This window comes from Equus przewalskii, chromosome 14, assembly GCF_037783145.1.
Source record: "Equus przewalskii isolate Varuska chromosome 14, EquPr2, whole genome shotgun sequence".
Taxonomy (NCBI): Eukaryota; Metazoa; Chordata; class Mammalia; order Perissodactyla; family Equidae; genus Equus; species Equus przewalskii.
The window spans coordinates 68,229,411-68,253,744 of NC_091844.1; the positions used below are offsets into that span (position 1 = coordinate 68,229,411).

The window sequence follows — 24,334 nt, forward strand, 5'->3', positions numbered from 1 at the left end:
AAAACCACACATCTATGGACAGCTAATCTTCGACAAAGGAGCAGAGGGCCTACAATGGAGAAAAGAAAGTCTCTTCAACAAATGGTGCTGGGTAAACTGGACAGCCACATGCAAAAGATTGAAAATTGACCAGTCTTTTTCACCACACACCAAAATAAACTCAAAATGGATCAAAGACCTAAAGATTAGGCCTGAGACAATAAGTCTTTTGGAAGAGAATATAGGCAGTACACTCTTTGACATCAGTTTCAAAAGAATCTTCTCGGACACTGTAACTCCTCAGTTGAGGGAAACAATAGAAAGAATAAACAAATGGGACTTCATCAGACTAAAGAGCTTCTTCAAGGCAAGGGAAAACAGGATTGAAACAAAAAAACAGCTCACTAATTGGGAAAAAATATTCACAAGCCACTTATCCGACAAAGGGTTAATCTCCATAATATACAAAGAACTCACACTGCTTAACAACAAAAAAACAAACAACCCGATCAAAAAATGGGCAGAGGACATGAACAGACATTTCTCAAAAGAAGATATGAATATGGCCAATAGACACATGAAAAGATGTTCATCATCGCTAATCATCAGGGAAATGCAAATCAAAACTACACTAAGATATCACCTTACACCCGTTAGATTGGCAAAAACATCCAAAACCAAGAGTGACAAATGTTGGAGAGGTTGTGGAGAAAAAGGAACCCTCATACACTGTTGGTGGGAATGCAAACTGGTACAGCCACTATGGAAAACAGTATGGAGATTTCTCAAAAAGTTAAAAATAGAAATACCCTATGACCCAGCCATCCCATTACTGGGTATCTATCCTAAGTACCTGATATCAGAAATCTCAAGGGTCCGTTGCACCCCTATGTTCATCACAGCATTATTTACAATAGCCAAGACGTGGAACCAGCCTACACGCCCAGAAACTGATGATTGGATAAAGAAGATGTGGTATATATACACAATGGAATACTACTCAGCCATAAAAAAAGACAAAATTGGCCCATTCACAACAACGTGGATGGACCTCGAGGGTATTATGTTAAGCGAAATAAGCCAGTCAGAGAAAGACGAACTCTATATGACTCCACTCATAGGTGGAATTTAGTATATTGATAAGGAGATCTGATCGGTGGTTACCAGGGAAAAGGGGGGGTGGGGGGAGGGCACAGAGGGGGAAGTGGTGTACCCACAACATGACTAACAAAAATGTACCACTGAAATCTCACAAGGTTGTAATCTATCATAACATTAATAAAAAAAAAAAAAAAAAAGTACTTAAAGGGCTGGCCTGGTGGCCTAGTGGTTAAGTTCAGCACGCTCTGCTTCAGCAGCCTGGCTTCAGTTCCTGGGCACGGAGCTACACCACTTGTTGGCAGCCATGCTGTGGTGGCGACCCACATACAAAATAGAGGAAGACTGGCACAGATTGTTAGCTCAGGGCGAATCTTCCTCAAGCCAAAAGAGGAAGACTGGTAACAGATGTTAGCTCAGGGCAAATCTTCCTCAGAAAAAAAAAAAAAAGGAAAGAAAAAAGTATTTAAATATATTATTGTCAACTGGTTCTTAGGAATGACAGATACAAGCATTAAAATGACAATCTGCGTTCATATCTTTTCATCTGTGGTTTTAAAATCATAGATAAAAAATGGTATACATTGTAGTATTTGTATTTCTCTTATTATGAGCGACACTGAGTATCTTTTTATATAGTTAAGAGCTATTTGTACTTCTTTTTCAGTGGCCTGTCAGTTGATATCCTTTGCCCATTTTTCTCTTTGGTGGATGGTTGTCTACTTATCATTTACAGGTCTTTATATATTAGGGAAATTAGCCTTTTGTGCATGTTGCTCTTTCGAAAAGTTTATTTTGCACTAAAAGATTAAGTAAAAAATTCAGGGCTGGCCCCACGGCACAGTGGTTAATTTTGGCATGCTCCACTTCAGCAGCCTGGGTTCATGGGTCTGGATCCCAGGTGTGGACCTATACCACTCATCAGCCATGCTGTGGTGGCAACCCACATACAAAATAGAGGAAGACTGGCACAAACGTTAGCTCAGCGTGAATCTTCCTCAAGCAAAAAGAGGAAGATCAGCAACAGATATTAGCTCAGGGCAAATCTTCCTCAACAACAACAACAAAAGGTTGATTTTGGGGCCAGCCTGGTGGTGTAGTGGTTGGGTCAGCATGTTCTGCTTTGGCAGCCTGGGTTCACAGGTTCGGATCCCAGGTGCAGACCTACACTGCTTATCCAGCCATGCTGTGGCAGTGACCCACGTACAAAATAGAGGAAGACTGGCACAAATGTTAGCTCAGGGCTAATCTTCCTCAAGCAAAAAGAGGAAGATTAGCAACAGGTGTTACCTCAGGGCCAATCTTCCTCACCAAAAACAAAAAAAAATTTCAGAGCCTTCCAGTGAAACAGAAATCAATATAGTTTTCTCTAAAAATCCTGTAGCAGTCTATACTTCACAAATGAAATGGGTTTTTAGTCACAAATGAAATGGGTTTAGTTATGAAACCACTGCCTTCTGTGCTTTAAAGCATTTCTTATATTCTATTTTTATTCAAAAATGATTAAGAAAACAAAGATAGAATTCAAAATGTGATCTATGCAAAAATGCTTTTTTAAAATTCCAAGTATAACTAAGACTTACTTTTTTAGTTCTGGAATCTCTGCTGGCTTTACAATTTTTATCAACCCTTTAAGTCTCTGTTGTTCTTTCCTCAGTTCAAAAGTTCTCAGGTGAAGTTTCTTCCGGGACACACCATCTAACGCACTCCCTGATTTCATTTCTGACATGAACGCATCTAAAGAGTCCTGAGATGACGACTCTGATAGAGCTGCCCAAGAAAGGGATAATACATGTTTAGAAAGATGGCCCTAAATATTCTAAAATTCAGCCAAAGTTTCCATAGAAAAGTCACTAACACAAAGCTAGACAGAGGACATTTACTGATATTAGGAATAAGGACGGGTTATAGCTGGGAGACTTTGCCTCAATGGCTTCACTCCCCTCATCTATTAAAAAAGAGGTTACATCAAACAATTTATAAAGTTCTTTCTAGTTCGAAAACGCTTTGTTGCTCCTTAGAAAGGCTCCATATTCCGCATGATACATCTTATTAACCAATGTAGCCTCAGTGCCTAGCATAGTGCACTAGATATGGCAGATGCTCAATAAATATTTGTTTAATGATTCATTACATTACCTTTGCTTGAGGCTTTCAGTCTCTCAGAAATTTCAGAGAGTTCCCTTTCAGCATCATTTAACTTTGCAACCTGTAACACCCGAATTAACAGAGTTAGCAAATGCTTTTCTTCTTTCAAAATATGGTAGTTTTCCTTATCTTCCTTCTCTTATTTTCACTATTGTTACAAGTTTTAAGAGGATTAATTCAGAAGTCCAGTTAAACCTGCTCCTTATGGAGTTAATATTTTTCATTTGTTTATTTCATTCTAATTGAACTAATTTCTGATTAAAGAACTCAGAATTACACAGAATGAATGTACAGAATACAGACTTTATTTTACTCAAAAGAAAGACCTCAAGGCATTTGTTTTCAGTGACGAATCGAAAGGATTAATGTTGGGTAGGTTTAAGCTCTGAATACTACTTAATATAGTGAAAACACATGCCACCTTACGATAATTTCATGAAGGATTTACAGTTTAAGAGCACCACCAAACTATACTCCTCAAAATTCCTTTCATGATTCCTGATGCAAGAAGCCTAAAGTCAATTTCACCTCAGAATGTCCCAATTTGGAGCTTTTTCCTTTTTTGAGGGGGTAACATCATATCCAATGAATGCTCATTAAGGGATCAATATCCACCTAAAGGTGCTTAGAGTCTCCAGCAGCAAGCCAAACTTTTCTCCAACTTGGATAAGACTAGTTGTTTGTTACCACCAAATTTACAGATCACAAAAGTTATACTTCAGTACCAGATTTCAATGCCACTGCTTTTAAATTTTTAATTGTAACACAAATTTAAACAATACATTATTTTATTAAAAATATTAAACCACTCCTGCTACTTCTATAAATAAAACTTGCCAATGATTCAAAGGTCTCTGGCTTCTCTTCAATCTTTCCAGCCTTCTTCATTCGGTTCAGACGCTTCTTTTCAACCAGGCCAGTCCGATCAAGAAACGTGTCATCATCACTATCATAAAAGTCTTCATCTTCCCAGTTCTTGGCTTTCCTTTTCCGAGATACTAGAGGTAGATAAAATAAGTGATAATGAAGTATGTTTAAAAAAAAAGAAAGAAGGCAAGTAGGCAAGCAGCTTAAAATATCATCAATTACTGAAAGAGAGAATCAACAAGCTGCCAAACTACATATAAAAATAAAGGGCTAAACCTTGAAGACATTACGCTAAGTGAAATAAGCCAGACACAAAAGGACACATATTGCATGATTCCACTTATATCAGGTACCTAGAGTAGTCCAATTCATGGAGACAGAAAGTAGAACAGTGGTTACCAGTGACTAGGAGGAGGAAGAATGGGAAGTTAGTGTTTATTGGATACAAAGGTTCAGTATGGGATGATGAAAAAGTTCCGAGATGGATGATAGTTATGGTTGCTCAACAATGTGAACGTATTTAATGCCACCGAACAGCACACTTAAAAATGCTTACAATGGTAAATTTTATGTTACGTGTATTTTACCAAAATAGAAAATTTAAAACAAGGGGTTAATTTATTTAATGAACAAAAACCTCTCAAAAATCAATGAGCAAAAAAGGAGAAAGATAGATGATGAAAAGGCCAATAATCCAAAAGAAAATTTAAGAAAGAATAATAAAAAGTTACAGAAAAAGAAATACAAATGCCCACAAACATTTGAAAAGATGTTTAACTTTTTTAACAATTAAAAAAATACAAATTAAAATAATGAGATATCACTTCTCGCCTATTAGACTAGAAAAACCATTAAAAGATTAACAATGCCCAATTTGGCAAGGGTATGGGGAAAGGAACTGTCAAACAACTGGTGAGAATGTACATTGATACAATCTTTTTGATGCTCAATCTTACAACATCTGTCAACATGTAATTGATCCAACAAAATGTAATTGATCCAACAAGCTACTTATAGTAATTTATCCTACAGATATCAATGCAACATTGTTCGTAACAGTGAAAATCTGGAAAACCTATCAACAGGGGACTATGGTAGCCATTACTTTTTTGTCTACCCTACACCATCTTATTCCCCTTCTTCTGGTAAAAGTACCCCCTTTCCTCTAGAGAACTCCTCCCCACTTCCATCTGAATTAGGGGTAATCGTGTGACCAAGACCAGATCAATCCTTCCCTCATATTTATATTCAGATACAGGGGAAAAGAGGCTCTGTTTCCGAGGAGGTTATTCAAGAGGGAAGATATAAATCCAGGCCTGTCAGCAGCCAGCTTTTCTGCATGGGGTAAAATGTGTCTGCAAAATAAAACCATGCCCTGATGAGACAAGCTCACTCACAGATACACACACACAGCTTATCTGAGCTTATATGTGCCCTGCTGATACTGAGTTCTGGTTTGGTAGCACTAAGTTCTGATTCCAGAACTTGAGGCCCTGGTTCATGCAGTTCTTCCTTCAATCCTGTGAGCTACTCTTCCCACCTTCCAGAGCCAATAACCTTTCCCCCTAAGCTAGTTTGAATTTGGTTTCTATTATTTGCAACCAAAATATTCCTTATTAATATAAACCTGATAATTTCCAGTTAAGATGCTACACTGAACATACATATCTAATTTTGACTCTCTTCCCATACCCCACTAAAACTGCAGGAAAGCGATCTTTTTTAAAAGACACTAATCTAGAAGGACAAGGAGAATAGGAGAGGTGACACAACACCAAATTTTTGGAAAGTAGAAAGCAGATAGACGAGTTGAAATTAACATAGCAGAACTAAAAAAGATGAATCCTAAAACAACAGTGGGGAAAGCTGAGAACCACTCTGATTAGACTACAGAATCCTCAAAAGGATGTGGAAGCAGAGATAGATAGCCACGATTAAAAAAAAGGAAAACTGAGTAAAAGCTGTTGAGAAACAGATCCTCCCCCCTACTCACTTCATTCCCACCCCTAGAAAAAATAGAGGGGTTAATCTCTAGAAAAGGTAACAAAGAAAGTCTTTGGACTGTGGGTTGACCAGTACGGCTGAGGGCATGGGTACTATATGCTAAAACCAGCAGGGTCCTGAGAGAGCAGGGTGCTGACACCCCGTTCAGCCATCTTCCACCACTTAGCTCTATGAGTGCTGGCAGCCAGTCCCCTCCTTTCATGCAGGGGACTGAAAGAGTCCTTTCTAGGGAATCTTGCCAGCAGAAGAGGAAAAACCTAAGGATACCTGCATGAGGAGTCACCCAACAAAAGGCCACCCACATCATTCTATAGCATTGCTCAAAGTTAACAAGCCTCACCTATATATTCCAAGCTGTCAATCACCTTTTGTGTCCCGAGATAAGAATATACAACCAAGGACTACACAACACCTAAGAAAAATCTCTAACATGCAGGATAGAGACCAAACAAACAAAAAGAAAAAGCAACCTGGAGAAAACAGATTAGCAAAGAGACGAGAATCCATTAAACAATAACAAGATATTATGTTTTAAAAAGAAATACTCAAAGTACAAAAATGAGCTTTGGAAATTAAAATCTCAATAGCAAAATAGAAAGATAAAGTTGCAGAAATCTCCCAGAAAGAACAAAAAGGCAAGAGATAGAAAAGAGAAGGAAAAAAAAGACAGGAAACTTAGATGGTCAATCCAAGAGGTTCAATATCTAAATAACAAAATTCCAGAGAGAAGAGAGAAAACAGAGGGATGAAATGCTTAATGGCATAATTCCAGAAATGTTCCTGTACTGTCAAGATTTCCAGATCAAAAGGATCCAACAAATACCAGAAAATGAGTGAAAACAGACCCACAGAAAGGTACATGATAGTTAAGTTTCAGAAACTTGGGAACAAACGGACATTCTTACAAACTTCTAATGAGCATTGGAGAAAAAAGATGACATACAATAGATCAGGAATCTGAACAGTTAAGGAGGCCAAAGCAACACTAGATGTAAGATGATAAGAGCAATACCTTCAAAGTTGTGAAGGAAAATTATTTCCAATTTAGAATTCTATTCCCAGCCAAACATTAACCAAGAGTAAAGCAAGAATAATTATGCTTTTAGAATGGAGGGTTTAATAAAGTTTACTTGTTATACAGCCTTTCTCAGAATCCACGAGAGCACGTCCACCAAAACGAGACAGTAGACCAAGAAAGACGAAAGATGTGAAATCCATTGAAAACTATCATCATCCATGCCCTCTATTGTTGTGTCAGCTTTTAACCTGCTCAAACTACAAAAGGTGTGCTCTACTAAAACAATGGAATAAATCAAGAAATAGGAGAATCGAGAAACAGAAAATCCAACCCTGGAGAAACACAAAGGAAATCTCAAGAATGACAGCAAAATGAAGTCCCGGATGACAGTTCTGCAGCAGGTTAGAGCGCAGGAAGCCCTAAAAAAAAAAGAATAGTGGGGGCCAGCCCAGTGGTGCAGTGGTTAAGTGCGCACATTCTGCTTCGGCGTCCTGGGGTTCGAGGGTTTGGATGCCAGGTGTGGACAGGGCACTGCCTGGCAAGCCATGCTGTGGTAGGCGTCCTACATATAAAGTAGAGGAGGATGAGCAGAGATGTTAGCTCAGGGCCAGCCTTCCTCAGCAAAAAGAGGAGGATTGGCAGCAGATGTTAGCTCAGGGCTGGTCTTCCTCAAAAAAAAAAAAAAAAAAAAAAGAGAGAGAGAATAGTGCTCCTTGGAGAAGTGTCTCCCAAAAAATCACAAGTGATAAATTACCTAACGTGAATGACCGTATAGAAAAATACACTGAAAGGCTATTGAAAGGTGTGGGAAGAACGAGCAAGAGGGACCAAAAAAAATACCCCAAAAAAATCAAACATATAAAAAACAAACAGTTATTAACTTTAGGAAAAACAAGGAGATAAAACTGCTCAGTTGTGACCAACATTCTGCATAAGCATAATCATGTAAATACTAAATAACTAATTTAACAGAGTCAATAGATAACATTTAAAATAAATGACACAAGAGGCTGGCTCAGTGGCATAGTGGTTAAGTTTGCACACTCTGCTTTGGCGGCCTTGAGTTCACAGGTTTGGATCCCAGGCCCAGACCCACACACTGCTCATAAGGCCATGCTGTGGCAGCATCCAATATATAAAATGGAGGAAGACTGGCACAGATGTTAGCTCAGGGACAATCTTCCTCACCAAACAAAACAAAAAACAAAACAAAAAAAACCCAGGAGGGCTCAAAATACAATAGTATACTCTTGTTTTTTAGAAATATGGATTTTTTTAAAAGCTGGAAAAAATAATTGAAAGAGTTAAAAGCCTTCTAAGGATGAAGACTGGGGAGGGGCAGCATAAGGAACAAGTATATTTAGTGTTAAGCCTTTAGTAATTTTAAACTACACATAAATTACTTTGCTATAATAAAAATTAATTTTAGAGTAAATAAAAACATAAGCCTTATTAATAAATGATGGCATAACCAGAGTTTTTTTTAAATGCAATGATATGGATAATATCCATGATAGAGTCTCATGTTAAATAAGTCACAAAACAGTCTAAGTAATATAACTGCCTTTGTATACGCGTATCTGTTTTTTGTTAAAGGATCTAGTTCTGAACACACATCCACATGCACAGAAAATGTCTGTTTATAAATAAACAATAGCTACCTTAGGGTATTGAGATAGGGAATTTTTTCTTGTCACTTCATAGAATTTTGTACAATTCACATTTCCCCCTAAAAAAGATCTTGTTACCTTTTGTACTAAATTTTCCTTCTTTCTTTCTTTCTTTTTTTTTTAATGAAAAAACATACTCACCTGCCTCCTGCCGCAGCAATCCCAAAGTATCTAGGATTCGACAAGCTTCCAGTGAGCACTGGATCATTGCTTCTTTTTTCTTTCCTGAGTGAATGGCCTCAGCCACCAGCTGTTTTCCAGTTGAATCATCCACAGGTAATCTGCATCAGTTTGGAGGGAATTATAGCACAGCACTAAGCTCCAATTCTCATGAAAAAAACTAACATGCTGTGACAATAGTCATGTTTTTTAATCTCTCAGTTCATTTTGTTCCATCTTGCCAAGGTGAGACGTCAAATCTTTTCCTTCCCTCTTACTGATCCCACCCCACCCCTCAACAATATGTGTTACTAAACCATCAAGGCCCAAATTCAGGAATAGTCTAAAATTAAGGCTAAAGTTACTCTTTGGGTCATTGTCTATAATCGTAAATTAAACCTGAAATTGGCCACTTTCCAGAAATGGACATTTATGAGAAAAGAACATACCTCACCCTACAGAGCCAAGTGCTATGTCCCTGTTCATCAAATTCATACTCTAACTCTTCTCCTGTGGGAGGAAGAAAGACCAAACAATATTAATAGCATCTGAAAATTATTAAGTGATACAAAGAAAAAAGAAAGCAGAGGTTAAATAAGAATATCAAGTTTCCATACCAAATTGAATACTAAATTTCAAAGCATTTCACTTCTCATTCCTAGGGATTATGATCTGATAATAAAATTAGGATGAGCTTGAGGCAAAGAAAAGCAAACTCAGATCAAAACAATCAACTCTCTACTCAGAGCTTTGACCTCTGTACAGTAGCTTTCACCCTTTTTCTAAGTTGTAGACTTAAGTTGTTAATTCGTCACAGTTGCCTGGTATTTAGAAATATAAATGTTAAGTGCAGAATACAACCAGTTCATATATATATTCACACACACACACACACACACACACACACAGATGCTCTCTCAAAATATCTCTACTAAAACTATTCTCTTGTGGAAACATTGTTTAATCATATAAAATGAAAATCCATGTCAAGAATTACAAAAGATCAAGTGAATTAGAAACAAAAAATTACAAGAAGTTGGGTCAATCTCTCCACTACCCAAGTCTAGGATCTTCTGAGAAGAATGAGACAAGTCAGGAAAAAGTACTTCCTTTTTTCCAAAATGGGGAGAAAGACTGACAAGATTTTTACTACTTTCAAAATAAACCTGAAGCAACTGACCACAAGGGCATGAACTAAACAAGGAGGAGAGCAGATAAAATACAGTATTTGCGTATCTGAAGATCTAGAAAACAACACTGCTGTGGATACATTTTACTGGCAGCATCAGAATCTATTTACATACCTTCTCGGTCAAAAAAACCTTGGAGAGCCTTTTTGGGATCCTTTATATAAAAGGCCTCTCTTTCCTGCTGAAACTCTAAGACAATGGGGTTCTCTTCAGCCTCATCCTCTACAGCATCTTCTCCTACAGGATATGGGAAAGAAAGAAAAGACAATCAGACACAAGAAGAGCCTTTCTGAAAGACACCCATTATTCTTTCAGGCTGCATAAAGAAAGTTATCGGTCATGAAAAGAAAGGGATGGGGCTGGAAAGGTCAACCACAAAACCACCAACCAGTTAGAACATCTTCAGGTTTTCTCAATTGTGTGACAAGTTAAAACTTGTTTTCATGGACCTTATTTTTTTTCCATCACTATATTTTAAAAGCAAAATTACCTACCATACTCTCTACAGAAAAAAATCTAAGCTCTCAGTCTGGCACTTTTGTTCTCTCACACCCAGGTCTAATACTTCACCTCCAACAGAATTTCCTAATGCTTGTTATAGCTGCCAAATGGACTGGTCTACTCATTACTCCCTTAAAATCACTGATCCCTACCCCAAATACCACTCCCAATACTCAGCTTCCCAAGGGCTACTTTTCTTTTCCTTCAAGTCCCAGCTCAAAACCCTTCTGTTTAAAAACTTAGAAGCTTTCCCAAAGATCTAAGTCAGTGCTGACCAACAGAAATATAATGAAAGCCATATGTATAATCTTACATTTTCTAGTAGCCACATTAAAAAAGAGAAACAGGTGAAATTATCATGTAATCAATATAACAATATTATGAATATTTCACATTCTTTTTTCATACTAGGTCTTTGAAAGCCAGTTGTAGTTTACATTTACAGCACATGTCAATTCGGACTAGCCAGTCTGCAAGTGCCCAAGAACCACATGTGGCTAGTGGCTGCCATATTGGACAGTGCAGGTCTAAGCCCTCAGTGGTGGCTCCCTTCTCTGAACTATTACTCTAGCATACTTACAGTTCTAGCTTTTGTCTGGCACTTACCACAAGTAATTTCATAATACTTATCCTGTCTTCCCAACAACATATTAAGGCCATTTTCTATCTTTTTATATTCCTAGCTCCTAAAGACCCATCTTCCAAAATGTCTGGTGTTATGGAAAATTCAATTTATTCCTTTGGCTAAAGAACCAGCTTTCCCTAACTCATTATTTCACATTTCAGGGTATTTACACAAAGTACAAAAAGTTCAAGGTAATATCCTATATGGAATGACATTCCATTTTATTTGATTGAATGTAACACAGTTCCATCCCCTCCAGAGATAATAAAGGCCAGCACTTATTTTTTAAAATTGTAAAAATAAATTGTATGCGGAGGAAGAGTTTTGAACAATGGAGAGTATTGTAAGACACATGAAAAGAAAGCCATAGTGCCCATAATTCAATTTTCCTAATAATTGTTTTTAAAGATGGGCACTTGTGCTAACATCTGTTGCCAATCGTTTTTTTCCTTTTTCTTCTTCTCCCCAAAGCCCCCCAGTACATAGTTGTATATTCTAGTTGTAGGTCCCTCTGGCTGTGCTATGTGGGATGCTGCCTCAGCACGGCTTGATGAGTGGCGCCATGTCGGTGCCCAGGATCCAAAGCGGGGAAACCCTGGGCCACGGAAGGGAAGTCCCCAACTTAACCACTGGCCGGAGCGGCCCTCATAATTCAATTTTTTGACATCAAAAAAGTTAATGAATCTCTCTGGGATTTGATGATTTCATATGAAAACGGTATTTGGCTTATATATCTCATAGAATCATGAAAACCTGTATGATAAAAAAGAAAAATTTAAGGATACCACTAGTAATGAATTTAAAATATTAACCTCTGGCAGCAATTGTAATGTCTTACCCATTCCCCAGGTGCAGCCCATTTCATCATCCTGACTACTAGTATTACTCTTCCTTTCAGTGGTGTCCATTTCCTCTTCTTCATCTGAGTCTTCTCCTAGCATCTTCTTCTCTAACAGCATTTGCTGCTGCTTGCGCAATTCCTTCAACTGGGTTACTGTCAACTCGGATTCTGCCTCTCGGTCTTCCTCTGGTCCCTGATGAACCAAGTGAAAGAGTTCTTTTAGAGTTCAGGATTGTTGAACTCGCTTTCAGAAACATAGCAATGTGTATAGGGGTCTGGAGATGAAAGGCCACATTCCTCCACTTTTGTAATCGCTACCTGGGAGAATCTCCTCCCTCAGCGAAAGCTTCAAGAGCTCAGGAACCCAGCCTGGCGCACGCCAGAGATTTCAATTCTAGGTTTTTCTACTTACCTGAAGAAGAAAGAGCCGGGTGCTGCCTCCAAAGCGAAGAACATGCCCGACGTGGACGCGACAATAGGTGCGGGGTGGGATGCGGGTTTTGTTAAGAAAAGTGCCGTGGGTGCTTCCCAGATCGTAGAGGTAGAAACCGGGCCCGTGGCCGTCGCATTCTCCCTCATGGCCGGACGCCCTGTGCTGCAGCACGGCGTGATACCGAGATACCGAAGGGTGCTCCAGGCATACGTCGCAGCTAGACAGTCTCCCGAAAAGGCAGCAACTCGTCCCTTTCAAGTTCCGGGTGCCAAGGATGGTGCCACCCTTCAGGGTCTCTAGGCTGTAGGGGGCTGTGGCAGGGCCTCCCCACGGCGGCTCTCGGTAAGGGGGGGCCCGGGCCGGGCCGCCAGGGGGAGGAGCCGCTGCGACGGGCCGCGGCTGCTCCTCGGGTGGACTCCTCGTCTCCCCGCTGTCCGGGGGAACATCAGGCTTCCCGGAATCGGGGTCCAGCAGAGGCGTGGGCCTTTCCTTCTTCACTTCCTCAGGGTTTGAAGGATTGGTGTCCGCGGCCTTGCCCCGCACAGCTGGGGGCACCGGCAGGGCTGGCTTCTTGAAGTCACTATTGAGTTCTTGCGAAGCCAGCGGCTCCGACTGAGCGGAACCATCAGCCATCCTCACCGGGTGCAGCCTCAAAATCTGTTCCTGGGAAACCTCACCCCTCGGTCTCTACGTTCCTCTCCGCGCCTCCCTATCCCCAGCTCCCAGCGGCCTCTCTGGCCAGCGCTTGTGGAGTTGCTCCTTCGCGACCCACAGCGTTGTGAAGAGGTGAGTATCACGGGAAGATCATAAGAAGAGAAAAACAGAAAAAGGCGGTTGGGCTGCTGTCAGAATGGGGACATCTTTAGAGGTTGCAACCGGATTGTAATAACTTCCTGTGGCTTACCTGATTGAGAAGAAGCGCTTCCGTCAGGCTTGGCCCACTAATCAACAAACCAGCCTTCCGGGCCGGACGCGTCTCTGGCCTCCGGCCTTTCGGAGTCGTACGGCCGCCCAGTGCCGTCCTGCGACACGGCAGTGAATAGTGGCGCCTCCGTGCCTCCATCCAGGTCCAGACCTGCCGGCTGCTCCGAGTGTCAGGAGACCCCAGGGACGCTGTGGTTGGCGCCTGCACCTGCCGACCGTGACCGAGGACCCCCTCGAGCGACTTGGGCGTTGCTTCGGCTTGGTGCCTGCCCTTCGTGCTCCTTTCGGTGAAGTTAGGGAAGAGGGCGGTTGGTTTTTTTCTGTCATTTTGTTCATTCATTTGTTCGTTCATTCTTTTCTTCTTTCCGAAACCAGTTAATGAGGTGGCATAGTGTAGTTTTTAAGAGTGCAGACTCGAGGCTATTTTGATTTTCCCTCTCAGCCGTTCCCGACATTAGGCAAGACAGTGGGCCTCAGCTTCTATATCTGAAAAATGGGAGAATAATAGCGTCTACTTCATAGGGTAGTTGGGAGAATTGAATTAGACAGTAAAGGCAAAGCCTGGTATATAGTAGGTGCTCAGTAAATGCCAGATATCACTGTGTGCCAGACGTGTACCAAGATCATGGTTGTGAGGGACAGATGAGAGAATAAAATTGAGATAAGTACCAGTTTAAATCCAGGGATATATGCTATGACAGAGACACGCAAAGTGCGGTGAGAATATAATGAAGGGAGAGGTACTGGGCAGGTGATGGAAGGTGGTGAGTTAAGCTATACTTAAGAATGAATACAAGTCTGCCAGGCATGTGGTGGGTGGCAGGGCATTTCTGACAGGGATTGCAGCTTAAAGGGTCAACTGTGGAAATGCATGGCATTCTTAAAGTGAGTGGTATGATACCATTAGAACTAAGGTGGTCATTTTCTCCAGGAAGCACCTCCTTTGTGCTCCCAGTGCACCAGGTCTGCCCCTCTAGAACAGCACTTACCACACACTTTCATACTGAAATGTTCTGTTTGTTTTCCTCCCTCACCTCAGGTGAAGGATCCTGCCTGAGTCTTTGTCTCCTCACATAATACCTGGCATTCGGTAAATGTTTGTTGAATTTGAAGAGACGTATGGGCAATGAATCTGGAAAGGTGAGTTGAGGCCAGTTTGTAAAATTTGTTGAATGGTAAGGCAAAGAATTTTGACTGACTTTTTCCAAAGACAACGGGAAGCCATTAGATCTGAGTTAAAAGCATTAAGTCTAGCAGCACTGTAGAGAATAGATTAGATATAAGGAGAGACTAAAAGAAGGAATACCAGTTAAGAGGCGGCAGAAATCTCTCAGCTTCTTCCCTCTGTATGTCAGAAGTTGAACACATAAGACTATTTAGATTAGTGGTTTATAATTTTTTCACCAGGACCAGTTAAAAGGCCTGATATACACAGATTAAGAACCACCCGTGCCTATCTTTAGCTCTAGTCCCCATTCTCCTGCTGATCCAGGACAGGTGTGTCGAAATACTGGGAAATATTCCAGGTTTCACTTAGGTATCTTTCCTTGCAAATTGTTCAGGATTGGGCATGATGGTAGTTCTAGTAATGAGGTAGGGGGGTGAGATGGAAAACGTGGACACTACAGCCCCAAATGTTAGTCTACTAACGAGGCAAATTCCACCTTGTGGTTCAGTCTAATATGAATTGTCATTGTGTGTGATTGTGGTGACTGGCATCTAACAGTTATATTTCTCTTAATTTCTTCAGGGAGTACATCTTTGGTCCTACAGTATTGCTGACACTGACACTTTTCTAAGTCATCTTGAACAGCCTACTTTTTAAGTAAATAACTGGTTAGACTTCATATTTTTTCACTACAGAAACCTATAACCTACAGTTGCCAGAGATTTAAAAATACTAGTTTGGGGTATCATCTACATTTAACTTGAAAGCTTTTCCTTTCTTATCCCAAAATGTTGAGATACTGGGGAGAGATACCAATCTCATCAAGCCAGACCAACAGAAGTTCCTTTGATTTGCTCCCACGGGAGTTCCGTCTGGTGGAAGTCCATGACCCACCCCTGCACCAACCCTCAGCCAACAAGCCTAAGCCCCCCACTATGCTGGACATCCCCTCAGAGCCATGCAGCCTCACCATCCATACCATTCAGCTTATCCAGCACAACCGACGTCTGCGCAACCTCATTGCCACAGCTCAGGCCCAGAATCAGCAACAGACGGAAGGTGTAAAGACTGAAGAGAGTGAACCTCTCCCCTCCTGCCCTGGGTCACCTCCTCTTCCTGATGACCTCCTTCCTTTAGATTGTAAGAATCCCAATGCACCATTCCAGATCCGGCACAGTGACCCAGAGAGTGACTTTTATCGGTAAGGCAAGGCTTTGCTATATCTTACTTTTCTCAAAAAATCTTCCCAACAACCCTATTAAGCATGTAATAATATGTCCATGAAGAAACTGAGGATAAGAATAATTGACTTAGCCAAAGTTGCTCAGGTAGTTAGTGGGAAGTCTAAGACTTGAACCCTGATTTTCCAAATCTAGAGTCTGTATTTTTTTATTTTCTGATGCAACAAATATTTTTTGAGTGCCTGCTGTGTGCCAAGTACTTTACTAAGAGCAAGGTACTACACTGGTATGTAAATAGGCCATGGCCTCATAATCCTCAGAGTCTGGTCTTTCTGTTTAACTTAAAATGTATATTATGGGTTTAGCTCAGTGTCCTCAAACTGAAATTCATGGACTTATTCTCATATTATTAGAAATCTACAACTTCTATATAAGAATTTTTTAATTGTGTCTTTTCATTTTGATAACGCAATTTAAGAAATAAGGATATAAAAATGTTCTTGATCCTTACTACTCAAAATCTGGTCCAAGACCAGCAGCATCATCATCACCTGGGAGTTTGTTAGAAATGCAGAGTCTCAGGCCCCACCCATACCTGCTAAATCAGAATCTTCATTTTAATAAGATCTCCAGGAGATTCATATGTGTATTTAAGTTTGAGAAGCCCTGCTTCAGATCCTCTGAATGACTGCATTATAACCTAGTGCTATTACTAGATTTCAGTGGGTAAGTTTGCGTTTGGTGCCAAATTACTTTTTTTCTTTTTGTTTTGAAATTTGTCAGACCTATAGAAAAGTTTAAATAATAATACAATGAACACTCAAATACCCTTCACCTGCATTCACCCATTTTTAACATTTTGCCACATTTACTTTCTCTCACATGTGTGTATACACACATATACACACAAATATACAAATGTATATAAACATACATATACACTTTTTTGCCAAATATTTTAAAGTGGCAGATATTACAATATTTCACCCCTAAATTCTTCCCCTTATGATAAGAATAATTTTATTTTCCTACATAAAATTTCCTACATAATCCCAATACCGTTATCATACCAAATTAAGTGAACACTAATTAAATAGTATCATGCAATAAGTCTATATTCAGATTTATCCAGTTATCCCCAAAATATCTTTTTGTGTGTTTATGTGAGGAAGATTTGCCCTGAGCTACCATACGTTGCAAGTCCTCCTCTTTTTTTGCTTGAGGAAGATTTGCCCTAAGCTAACATCTGTGCTGATCCTCCCTATGTTGTACATGGGATGCCTCCACAGCATGGCTGATGAGTGGAGTAGGTCCACACTCGGGATCCGAACCCACGAACCCCAAGCTGCCAAAGCAGAGCACATGCAACTTTAACCACTCAGCCACAGGGCCTGCCCCCCAAAATAACTTTTTTAGATGTATTTTCCCCCAATCCAGGACCTAACAAAAATTCATGCATTGCATTTGGTTGTTATGCCTCTTTAGTGTCTTTTAAGCCAGAATAGCTTCCTCCTCTTTAAAAAACATGGTAGTAATCTTTTTTTTAAGAGTTCAGGTCATTTGTCTTGTAGAATGTTCCACTTACTGGATTTGCTGATTATTTTCTCAAGATTAGATTCAGATTTAAATATGTTGGCAAAAATACTACATAAGTAATATTGTATATCACTTATTGCATCTGGCTATTGATGATAATAATTACTACTATTTTAATTTTCCCAAACTAATGAGGAAAGAGCAGAAATAGACTTATACATAAAGGTTCCAGCTGGCCTAGCTGAAGGCCAGATGATGTCATTGTGCATTGCATAATCAAAGATTCTGAAGTTGGAGTAGTGAAAACAGGAGGGATAACTGTGTGATTACATGCATGGCACATATTAGTACAGATATGCCCAACTTCAAAAAACTTGCTCTGTAGCAGTCAGTACCATATTTACATTTTGAGGGCAATTTAGTTTTAACAAAATAACATCATCCTTCATATTAAATGGATGCTGTTATTTAGAATTTTGTAGTTTTGTGTCAAATTTCCAATTTTAATTGTTAGGAGGAGCTATGGATATCAAAAGTTTATGCCTGGTTTGTTTTATACATATTTTAAGAACTGTGGAGCCAGCCTCGGTAGCCTAGTGGTTAAGTTCAGTGTGCTCTGCTTCAGTGGCCCAGGTTCAGCTCCCAGGCGCAGACCTACACCACTAGTCTGTCAGTGGCCATGCTGTGGTGGCAGCTCACATATAAAAAGAGGAAGATTGGCAACAGATGTGAGGTCAGGGTGAATCTCCCTCAGAAAGAAAAAAAAAAAGAAACCTTTACCTTTAAAGAAAAAAAAGGTAACAAAAATAATTTATATCAATTGTGGAGGTGCTTATTAGGCACTTCTGAGGCCTTTAGCTTTTGGCCCAGGGAGGCTGGCTATGGGAAATGATAATGGAAATAGTAAATGAAAAGTTATTTGGCAGTTGATTTTCTTATTTTTCAACTATTATGTGAATGGCAGTAGTTGCAGCTGAGCAGATAATAGTAAAGTAGGTGGATAGCTCCTCAAGCATTCTCGTACAGCACATGGTAACGCATACCAAGTATGGACCAGGGAAGAGTCATTTTCTGTACGCTATTTTATTTTTATCTACGTACTTCTTTTGTCAGAGGGAGGCAGAAGATAGGAGATTTCAGGAGACAGGTAAATTATTAGAAGCTTACTAAAAGTTATTTTTGGGGTCAGCCTGGTGGCATAATGGTTAAGTTCACACAATCTGCTTCAGCAGCCCGGGGTTCACAGCTTCAGATCCTTGCACAGACCGAGCACTGCTCATCAAGCCATGCTGTGGTGGCATCCCATATACAAAATAGTGGATGATGGGCACAGATGTTAGGTCAGGGCTGACCTTCCTCAGCAAAAGAGAAAGATTAGCAACGGATGTTAGCTCGGGGCGAATCTTCCTCACACACACACACACACAAGTTATTTTTATGAAGTCAGACAGCTTCTTGAGGTGTTTTTTTCTTGCAAAGATTAGGATTTCTACAGTAGTGATTAGGTGCAAAATGGTGTGTTAGGAAGAACATGGGATCTGGAGTCAGAAGCTCCACCGCTTATTACTAATATCTAAACAACTGGCAAGTCAGCCCCTCTGAACCTCAATTTCCTCACCTGCCAAATAGAATAATTTGGACTCTACCATTTTACAGCAGAGGATAGGATAAAAATGCTTTGTACACTGTATATGTTTTAAATTGCTTTTATAAAATTAAGTTGCTTTCCCAGTTTTACAAATAGTCTGTTGTAGTTATATAAGAATCTCCTCATTTGGACCATGTATTTCTGAAAGTTCATACATGGCCCGGCATGTGAGGAAACTATATCTGATGAAATAATTAGAGCACCACTGAGCTGTATTTGAGGTGTACTCTTAAAATTAATCAGATCCTAAGAGTGATCAAAACTGAGCAGTTGGTACAAGGAAACTTCCTTTTCACTATATACCCCTTTATACTGTTTATTATAGACATGTATTGCCTATTCAACCTTTATGTAATCAGAGGAGCTCAGAGATATGTCTGTGGGTTGTTGAGACATGCCCTGACAGCAGCAAGATGAAACTGGGCTATGTAACCTGCTTAGAATTCCCCTGGAAAGCTGGGCCAGTGGTTTGATTGGAATTGTAAAACTCCTAGGGAGACAGGACAGGTCACCCCTTTGCAAGAGCACTAATAACACTACCATGTCTCCACTTTCAGTGGGAAAGGGGAACCTGTGACTGAACTCAGCTGGCACTCCTGCCGGCAGCTCCTCTACCAGGCAGTAGCCACAATCCTGGCCCATGCAGGCTTTGAGTGTGCTAATGAAAGTGTCCTGGAGACCCTAACTGATGTGGCACATGAGTATTGCCTGAAGTTCACCAAGTTGCTGCGCTTTGCCGTGGATCGGGAGGCTCGGCTGGGGCAGACTCCTTTCCCCGACATTATGGAGCAGGTATTCCATGAAGTGGGCATTGGCAGTGTGCTCTCCCTCCAGAAGTTCTGGCAGCACCGCATCAAGGACTATCACAGTTACATGCTACAGGTGAGGCGACCCTGAGGGGAAGTGGATAAAGATGTGTAGTCTAAGGGTTCAGCAGGATCCCACACTTGCTCTAGAGCACAGAGCACAGGTCTTGGAACAGAGTGGACTTCACCTGCTTTCCTTATGGCCCTAGCTGTGTTCCATTGACCCCATCACTGACCTGATCAGACCCACGGGCCTCCTTTAGTCAATGAATGGCCTCATTTATTGATAATACTTCCTCTGGAAGAAATTATAGACAGGTAGGTATATGGAGTCTGAGAAAATGTGGTTAGCATGCTTCTATTCACCAGATATTTATTGAGGGCCTGTTGTGGGTGAGGGAACAGGATACAGCAGTTAATAAGTTCCTCAGGTTTGCATTCCTGAGAGGGAAACAAAAACAAGTAAACAAATAATGATCACAACAGTTTCAGATGGTGTTAAGTGCTATGAAAAGCAAAACAAAACAGAGTGAAGTGATATTGTGCCCAAGGGTGGAGGAGTGGGGAGAGACACCATTTTTGGTTAGAACCAGAAATAATCTAATCTCTTCAACCCTGTGGCCTTAAGCAAGTCATTTGTTCAGTTTTGGTTTCCCCAAATCTAAACTATCATAAGAAATTTTAACACCCAACAAAAGAGTCTTTGCTAAGTGATCCAGATTTCCTGCACCATTCATTATCCACCTAGGGTACATATGTCAGCTGTTAGTTTTTATAGCCAAAAATGTGATCTTTTGTCCCAGTTCTGCTTTATCTTTAACATAGTCTATTTTTCACCTTTATGTAACTTTTAATTACACACTCTGCCAAACAAATTTTCTTTATGTATCTCTTATCATTTGCAAATGCAAATTCAATACCTTAAACAAAGTCCTTCTATTGGCAGTGGATGCTTTATTCATATTCATATTCTGTTGGCTTTTCCATGGGATGTCATAATTGGACTATCCAACTTGCTTTTAACATTTCCTTGGAAAATCTGACTCTTGCTTGCCAACAGATTAGTAAGCAACTCTCTGAAGAGTATGAAAGGATTGTCAATCCTGAGAAGGCCACAGAGGACACTAAGCCTGTAAAGATCAAGGAGGAACCTGTGAGCGACATCGCCTTCCCTGTCAGTGAGGAACTGGAGGTTGACCTTGCTTCTGGAGACCAGTCACTGCCCATGGGAGTGCTTGGGGCTCAGAGTGAGCGCTTCCCATCCAACCTGGAGGTCGAGGCTTCGCCGCAGGCTTCAAGTAAAAGAATCAACTTACTCACTTTGGTTCTGGGAGATCTGACATCTCAGTACTTTTTGTGTTTTGGAATCAAGCTCTGAAGATGGAGGAATAAAAGTGAGGGTGGGCAGGAGAATGGAAAGTCTAAAAACAAATATAGCTTCACTGAACTCGAGATACCAGCATTCTCTTTGTAATTAGTAAAGAGAGGATTAGCACAGCTTTACCAGCATTCTTTAAAATAACTCCTAGTTAGGATGTAGATGCATTATGTGTTATCCTATTGATTACCAGAGTTAATTCAGCTGACCCAGCTGGGTGGGCAGATGTTCCCTTCTTCCCTTAGTATTCTGTATTGGTCTTTCCTGATGCTTATACTCAAATGATTAAGACAACTTCCAGATAGATTAATTGCTCTAGGATGTTTGAGTAGTTGGGCTTCCTGGCTAGAGTACCCCCAACAAATTGGAGCTGAAAGGGATTGAAATAGAGCTACCCAGTTAGAGGCAGCTGGCCTCTTTTTGTAGATAGACTCTCTGATTACTTTAGGAACCACGATGACTCGATCCTTAAGTAGGTCAGGTTGCAAACTAGTCTAGACACAGTTCTTTTTTTTACAAAGTTTTTAAATTTTTTTTTTTTTTTGAGGAATATTAGCCCTGAGCTAACATCTGCTGCCTATCCTCCTCTTTTTGCTGAGGAAGACTGGCCCTGAGCTCACATCCATGCCCATCTTCTTCTACTTTATATGTGGGACACCTGCCACAGTATGGCTTGACAAGCAGTGCAATGTCCATACCCAGGATCCGAACTGGCAAACCCCAGGCTGCCAGCGCAGAACGTGCGCACTTAACTTGCGCCACCGGGCCAACCCCTAGACACTCAGTTCTTTACAAGTATAAATTGTCATTTCATTAATGCACAAATGATACAAATAGCAAATCCTCAAGTATGACCTAAAACAGGATTAGGCCACATTTTTACAGGTGTTGGACAGAAAGCCTTTCACCATGGAAGCAGCAATAACCACATAACAATATTGCTAGAACACAGACAGGAGGGCCAAAGAGAAACTATTGCAGACAAAGGGGCCATGTCTCTTTTTAGCAGCCTGGAAACTGCTGCCAGCATTTTGTAGTGATCATTAACTTTTCATAATGGAAGAGAGGATCAGGGACCCAAACAAAAGACTGGAAAACAAGACAGCTGCGTAAAAGGAATGAAGGAAGGTCAAGCATTCTTAACGACTGAACAAGAGCCCCATAGCCGTGCCTGCCTTTGGGCCAGGAGACAGGGAATCTTTCTCCTGCATAGTTTTACTTCCCTGGTTTAGGAAAATGGCGGTGGGTGAAGTGGGGTAAAGGAAGGTGGAAGAAGTGAAAAGGAAGATATTCAGAATTGGTAACTTTTTGAAGCAGAGAATAACAACCATATTCTACAGCCAAGTGGAGAGTCAGAGTGAAAACTGAGCTCAAGGGCCATCAGTCTGCCCTGGGTGGTCTATTCATTCTCCTTTGTTCTATCCTTGGCTTAACATTAGTTATTTGTTGTTCTTCCATTTCTAGGTACAGAGGTAAATGCTTCCCCTCTTTGGAATCTGGCCCATGTGAAAATGGAGCCTCAAGAGAGTGAAGAAGGCAATGTCTCTGGGCATGGCGTGCTGGGCAGTGATGTGTTCGAGGAGCCCATGTCAGGCATGAGTGAAGCTGGGATTCCCCAGAGCCCTGATGACTCAGACAGCAGCTATGGTTCCCACTCCACTGATAGCCTTATGGGGTCCTCCCCTGTTTTCAACCAGCGCTGCAAGAAGAGGATGAGGAAAATATAAAAGGAAAAGAGATTTTCTGTCCAGACCTGTACGACCCAACAGAAAACCATGATATATTTAAATTTGTTTCCATAAACAGTGATTTGACTCTTATTCTTAAACACAGTGGATTTTCCTGATTTCAGTGGAACTGGATTTAACCAAACAAGTTTGCATTTTACTTTTACATCCATTTTATGTAGTTTTCCACACCAACCAAGCCACCTTTCACAGACAGATCATGATGCTGGGACGGTAATCAGGAAACCAAAGCACTGTCCCTGACCGTTGTCTTTACTGTGTGGCTAGACAAGTTACTTAGCTTCTCTAGAGCTGTTTCTCATGCACAACTGAGAAGAATCATACCGCTTTGACCTACCTTGCAGGGATGTTGTGAAGATTGAGATGTTAATAAACCTCAAACCTGTGCCTGAACAGACTCACAAGTAAATATATGCTGATATCAAATGTCAGTTTTTTCTTTTAACTTGCTTCATTTTTGGTCCAAGTCATTAGAAATCCAGTACTAATACCTAACAGGAAATAGCCAAACACTGCACAACTTAAACCTATCAGTAGTCTTTTTAAAACTGTTTTTGCTGCCCATGAAGTCTCATAAAATCAGATCTGTGGTGACAGAATAAGCCATTTTGCTTATTCAGACAGCCCTCTCCTATCTCATCCCCAATTTTTCTTCTTCTCTAGACTTACTCCATCTATGCCTAGCCTTTTTATTTCCACTCAGATATTTTATATTATTACCACGTACATTTTTTCAGTTGTTTCTTTCATTTTCTCCTTTGTGAATGAAGCAAAAGGACCTGTCCAAGGACAGATTTGTGCTTATCTCATTTGTTGCATCTGCTTAGCCATCACAGAACACCGGTCCATTCCTTTGTCAGGATTCTACATCTGCACATTGTGCTTCTCCTGGATTCGCAGCCTCTAAAATGATAACAATACGCAGCTTTCTACTTTACATCATGTCCTGAACAACTTTACTCTTATTACTCATGCACCACAGTATCTGCCCTGCTTGGCATCTGATAGTCTCAAACAGTATTTATTAAGAAAATGATGTAGCACTGGAATAATTATGAGTAATTAGCAAATGTGTGCCTTATTCCTTGGTAATGGATGTCAGCATGTTAAACACTATTTAAGTTTTGGTGGTTTTTGGGTGCAAAATACAAGTCTTGTGAAATTTAGTGTACCCTTTTAATAGAGACCAAGAATTAAGGCACAGCTTTAACTAGTACATTATTGAGTGCCTGAAATGTCCCAGGCATTGAGAATAAAGGTGAATGCAACAGCAACAAAATGAAGTTATAATTTAAATTATCAGATCATTTATAAATTTCCTAATGGTACATACTTAGCACACTTAACCAGACCCTTCCTGTTCCAGGCTTAGCTTCATTTTCCCTTTTTTATTTATGTAAGTAGCCATCTAG

General features: G+C 40.4%; 2 protein-coding genes across 8 annotated transcripts in view; one reads left to right on the forward strand and one right to left on the reverse strand.

The window, feature by feature from the left end:
* SLC4A1AP (solute carrier family 4 member 1 adaptor protein) overlaps window positions 1-13,188 on the reverse strand; it is a 34,556-nt gene extending 21,368 nt beyond the window's left edge. For 3 of the 5 annotated variants that reach the window (XR_011526168.1, XM_070572978.1, XM_070572977.1), the window contains exons 1-8: window positions 12,513-13,166; window positions 12,098-12,293; window positions 10,248-10,370; window positions 9,393-9,453; window positions 8,926-9,065; window positions 4,063-4,223; window positions 3,217-3,286; window positions 2,661-2,847 (exon numbers count right to left, since the gene is read on the reverse strand). Coding sequence is in view for 4 of the 5 variants with exons in the window: in XM_070572978.1 (XP_070429079.1) it covers window positions 2,661-2,847; window positions 3,217-3,286; window positions 4,063-4,223; window positions 8,926-9,065; window positions 9,393-9,453; window positions 10,248-10,370; window positions 12,098-12,293; window positions 12,513-13,166 (1,592 nt within the window). In the remaining variant the exon portion in view is untranslated. Of the gene's footprint in view, window positions 1-2,660; window positions 2,848-3,216; window positions 3,287-4,062; window positions 4,224-8,925; window positions 9,066-9,392; window positions 9,454-10,247; window positions 10,371-12,097; window positions 12,294-12,512 lie in introns of all 5 variants that reach the window. The other 2 variants (XM_070572976.1, XM_070572975.1) reach the window with 2 other exon arrangements.
* SUPT7L (SPT7 like, STAGA complex subunit gamma) lies at window positions 12,684-23,353 on the forward strand. Of its 3 annotated transcripts, none has more exons than XM_070572986.1 (7): window positions 12,684-13,319; window positions 13,601-13,744; window positions 14,497-14,597; window positions 15,208-15,826; window positions 19,548-19,872; window positions 20,857-21,094; window positions 22,639-23,353. In XM_070572986.1, exons 4-7 carry the CDS (start codon window positions 15,414-15,416, stop codon window positions 22,899-22,901), a joined length of 1,239 nt encoding a protein of 412 aa, XP_070429087.1. In that variant the 5' UTR covers window positions 12,684-13,319; window positions 13,601-13,744; window positions 14,497-14,597; window positions 15,208-15,413; the 3' UTR covers window positions 22,902-23,353. The 3 variants fall into 3 exon arrangements, with proteins under 3 accessions (XP_070429087.1, XP_008511196.1, XP_070429088.1); XM_008512974.2 differs by having other exon boundaries at window positions 12,921-13,319; window positions 13,601-13,765; XM_070572987.1 differs by lacking the exon at window positions 12,684-13,319 and having other exon boundaries at window positions 13,612-13,744; window positions 20,857-21,190.
* Window positions 23,354-24,334: the final 981 nt, after the last annotated feature.

Excerpts from the sequence above, each read along its gene's own strand:
- SUPT7L (XM_070572986.1), top strand. The coding sequence starts at position 15,414 with ATGTTGAGATACTGGGGAGAGATACCAATCTCATCAAGCCAGACCAAC. Across the intron at positions 15,827-19,547 it reads CCAGAGAGTGACTTTTATCG|TGGGAAAGGGGAACCTGTGA; the intron begins GTAAGGCAAGGC and ends CTCCACTTTCAG. Across the intron at positions 19,873-20,856 it reads ATCACAGTTACATGCTACAG|ATTAGTAAGCAACTCTCTGA; the intron begins GTGAGGCGACCC and ends GCTTGCCAACAG.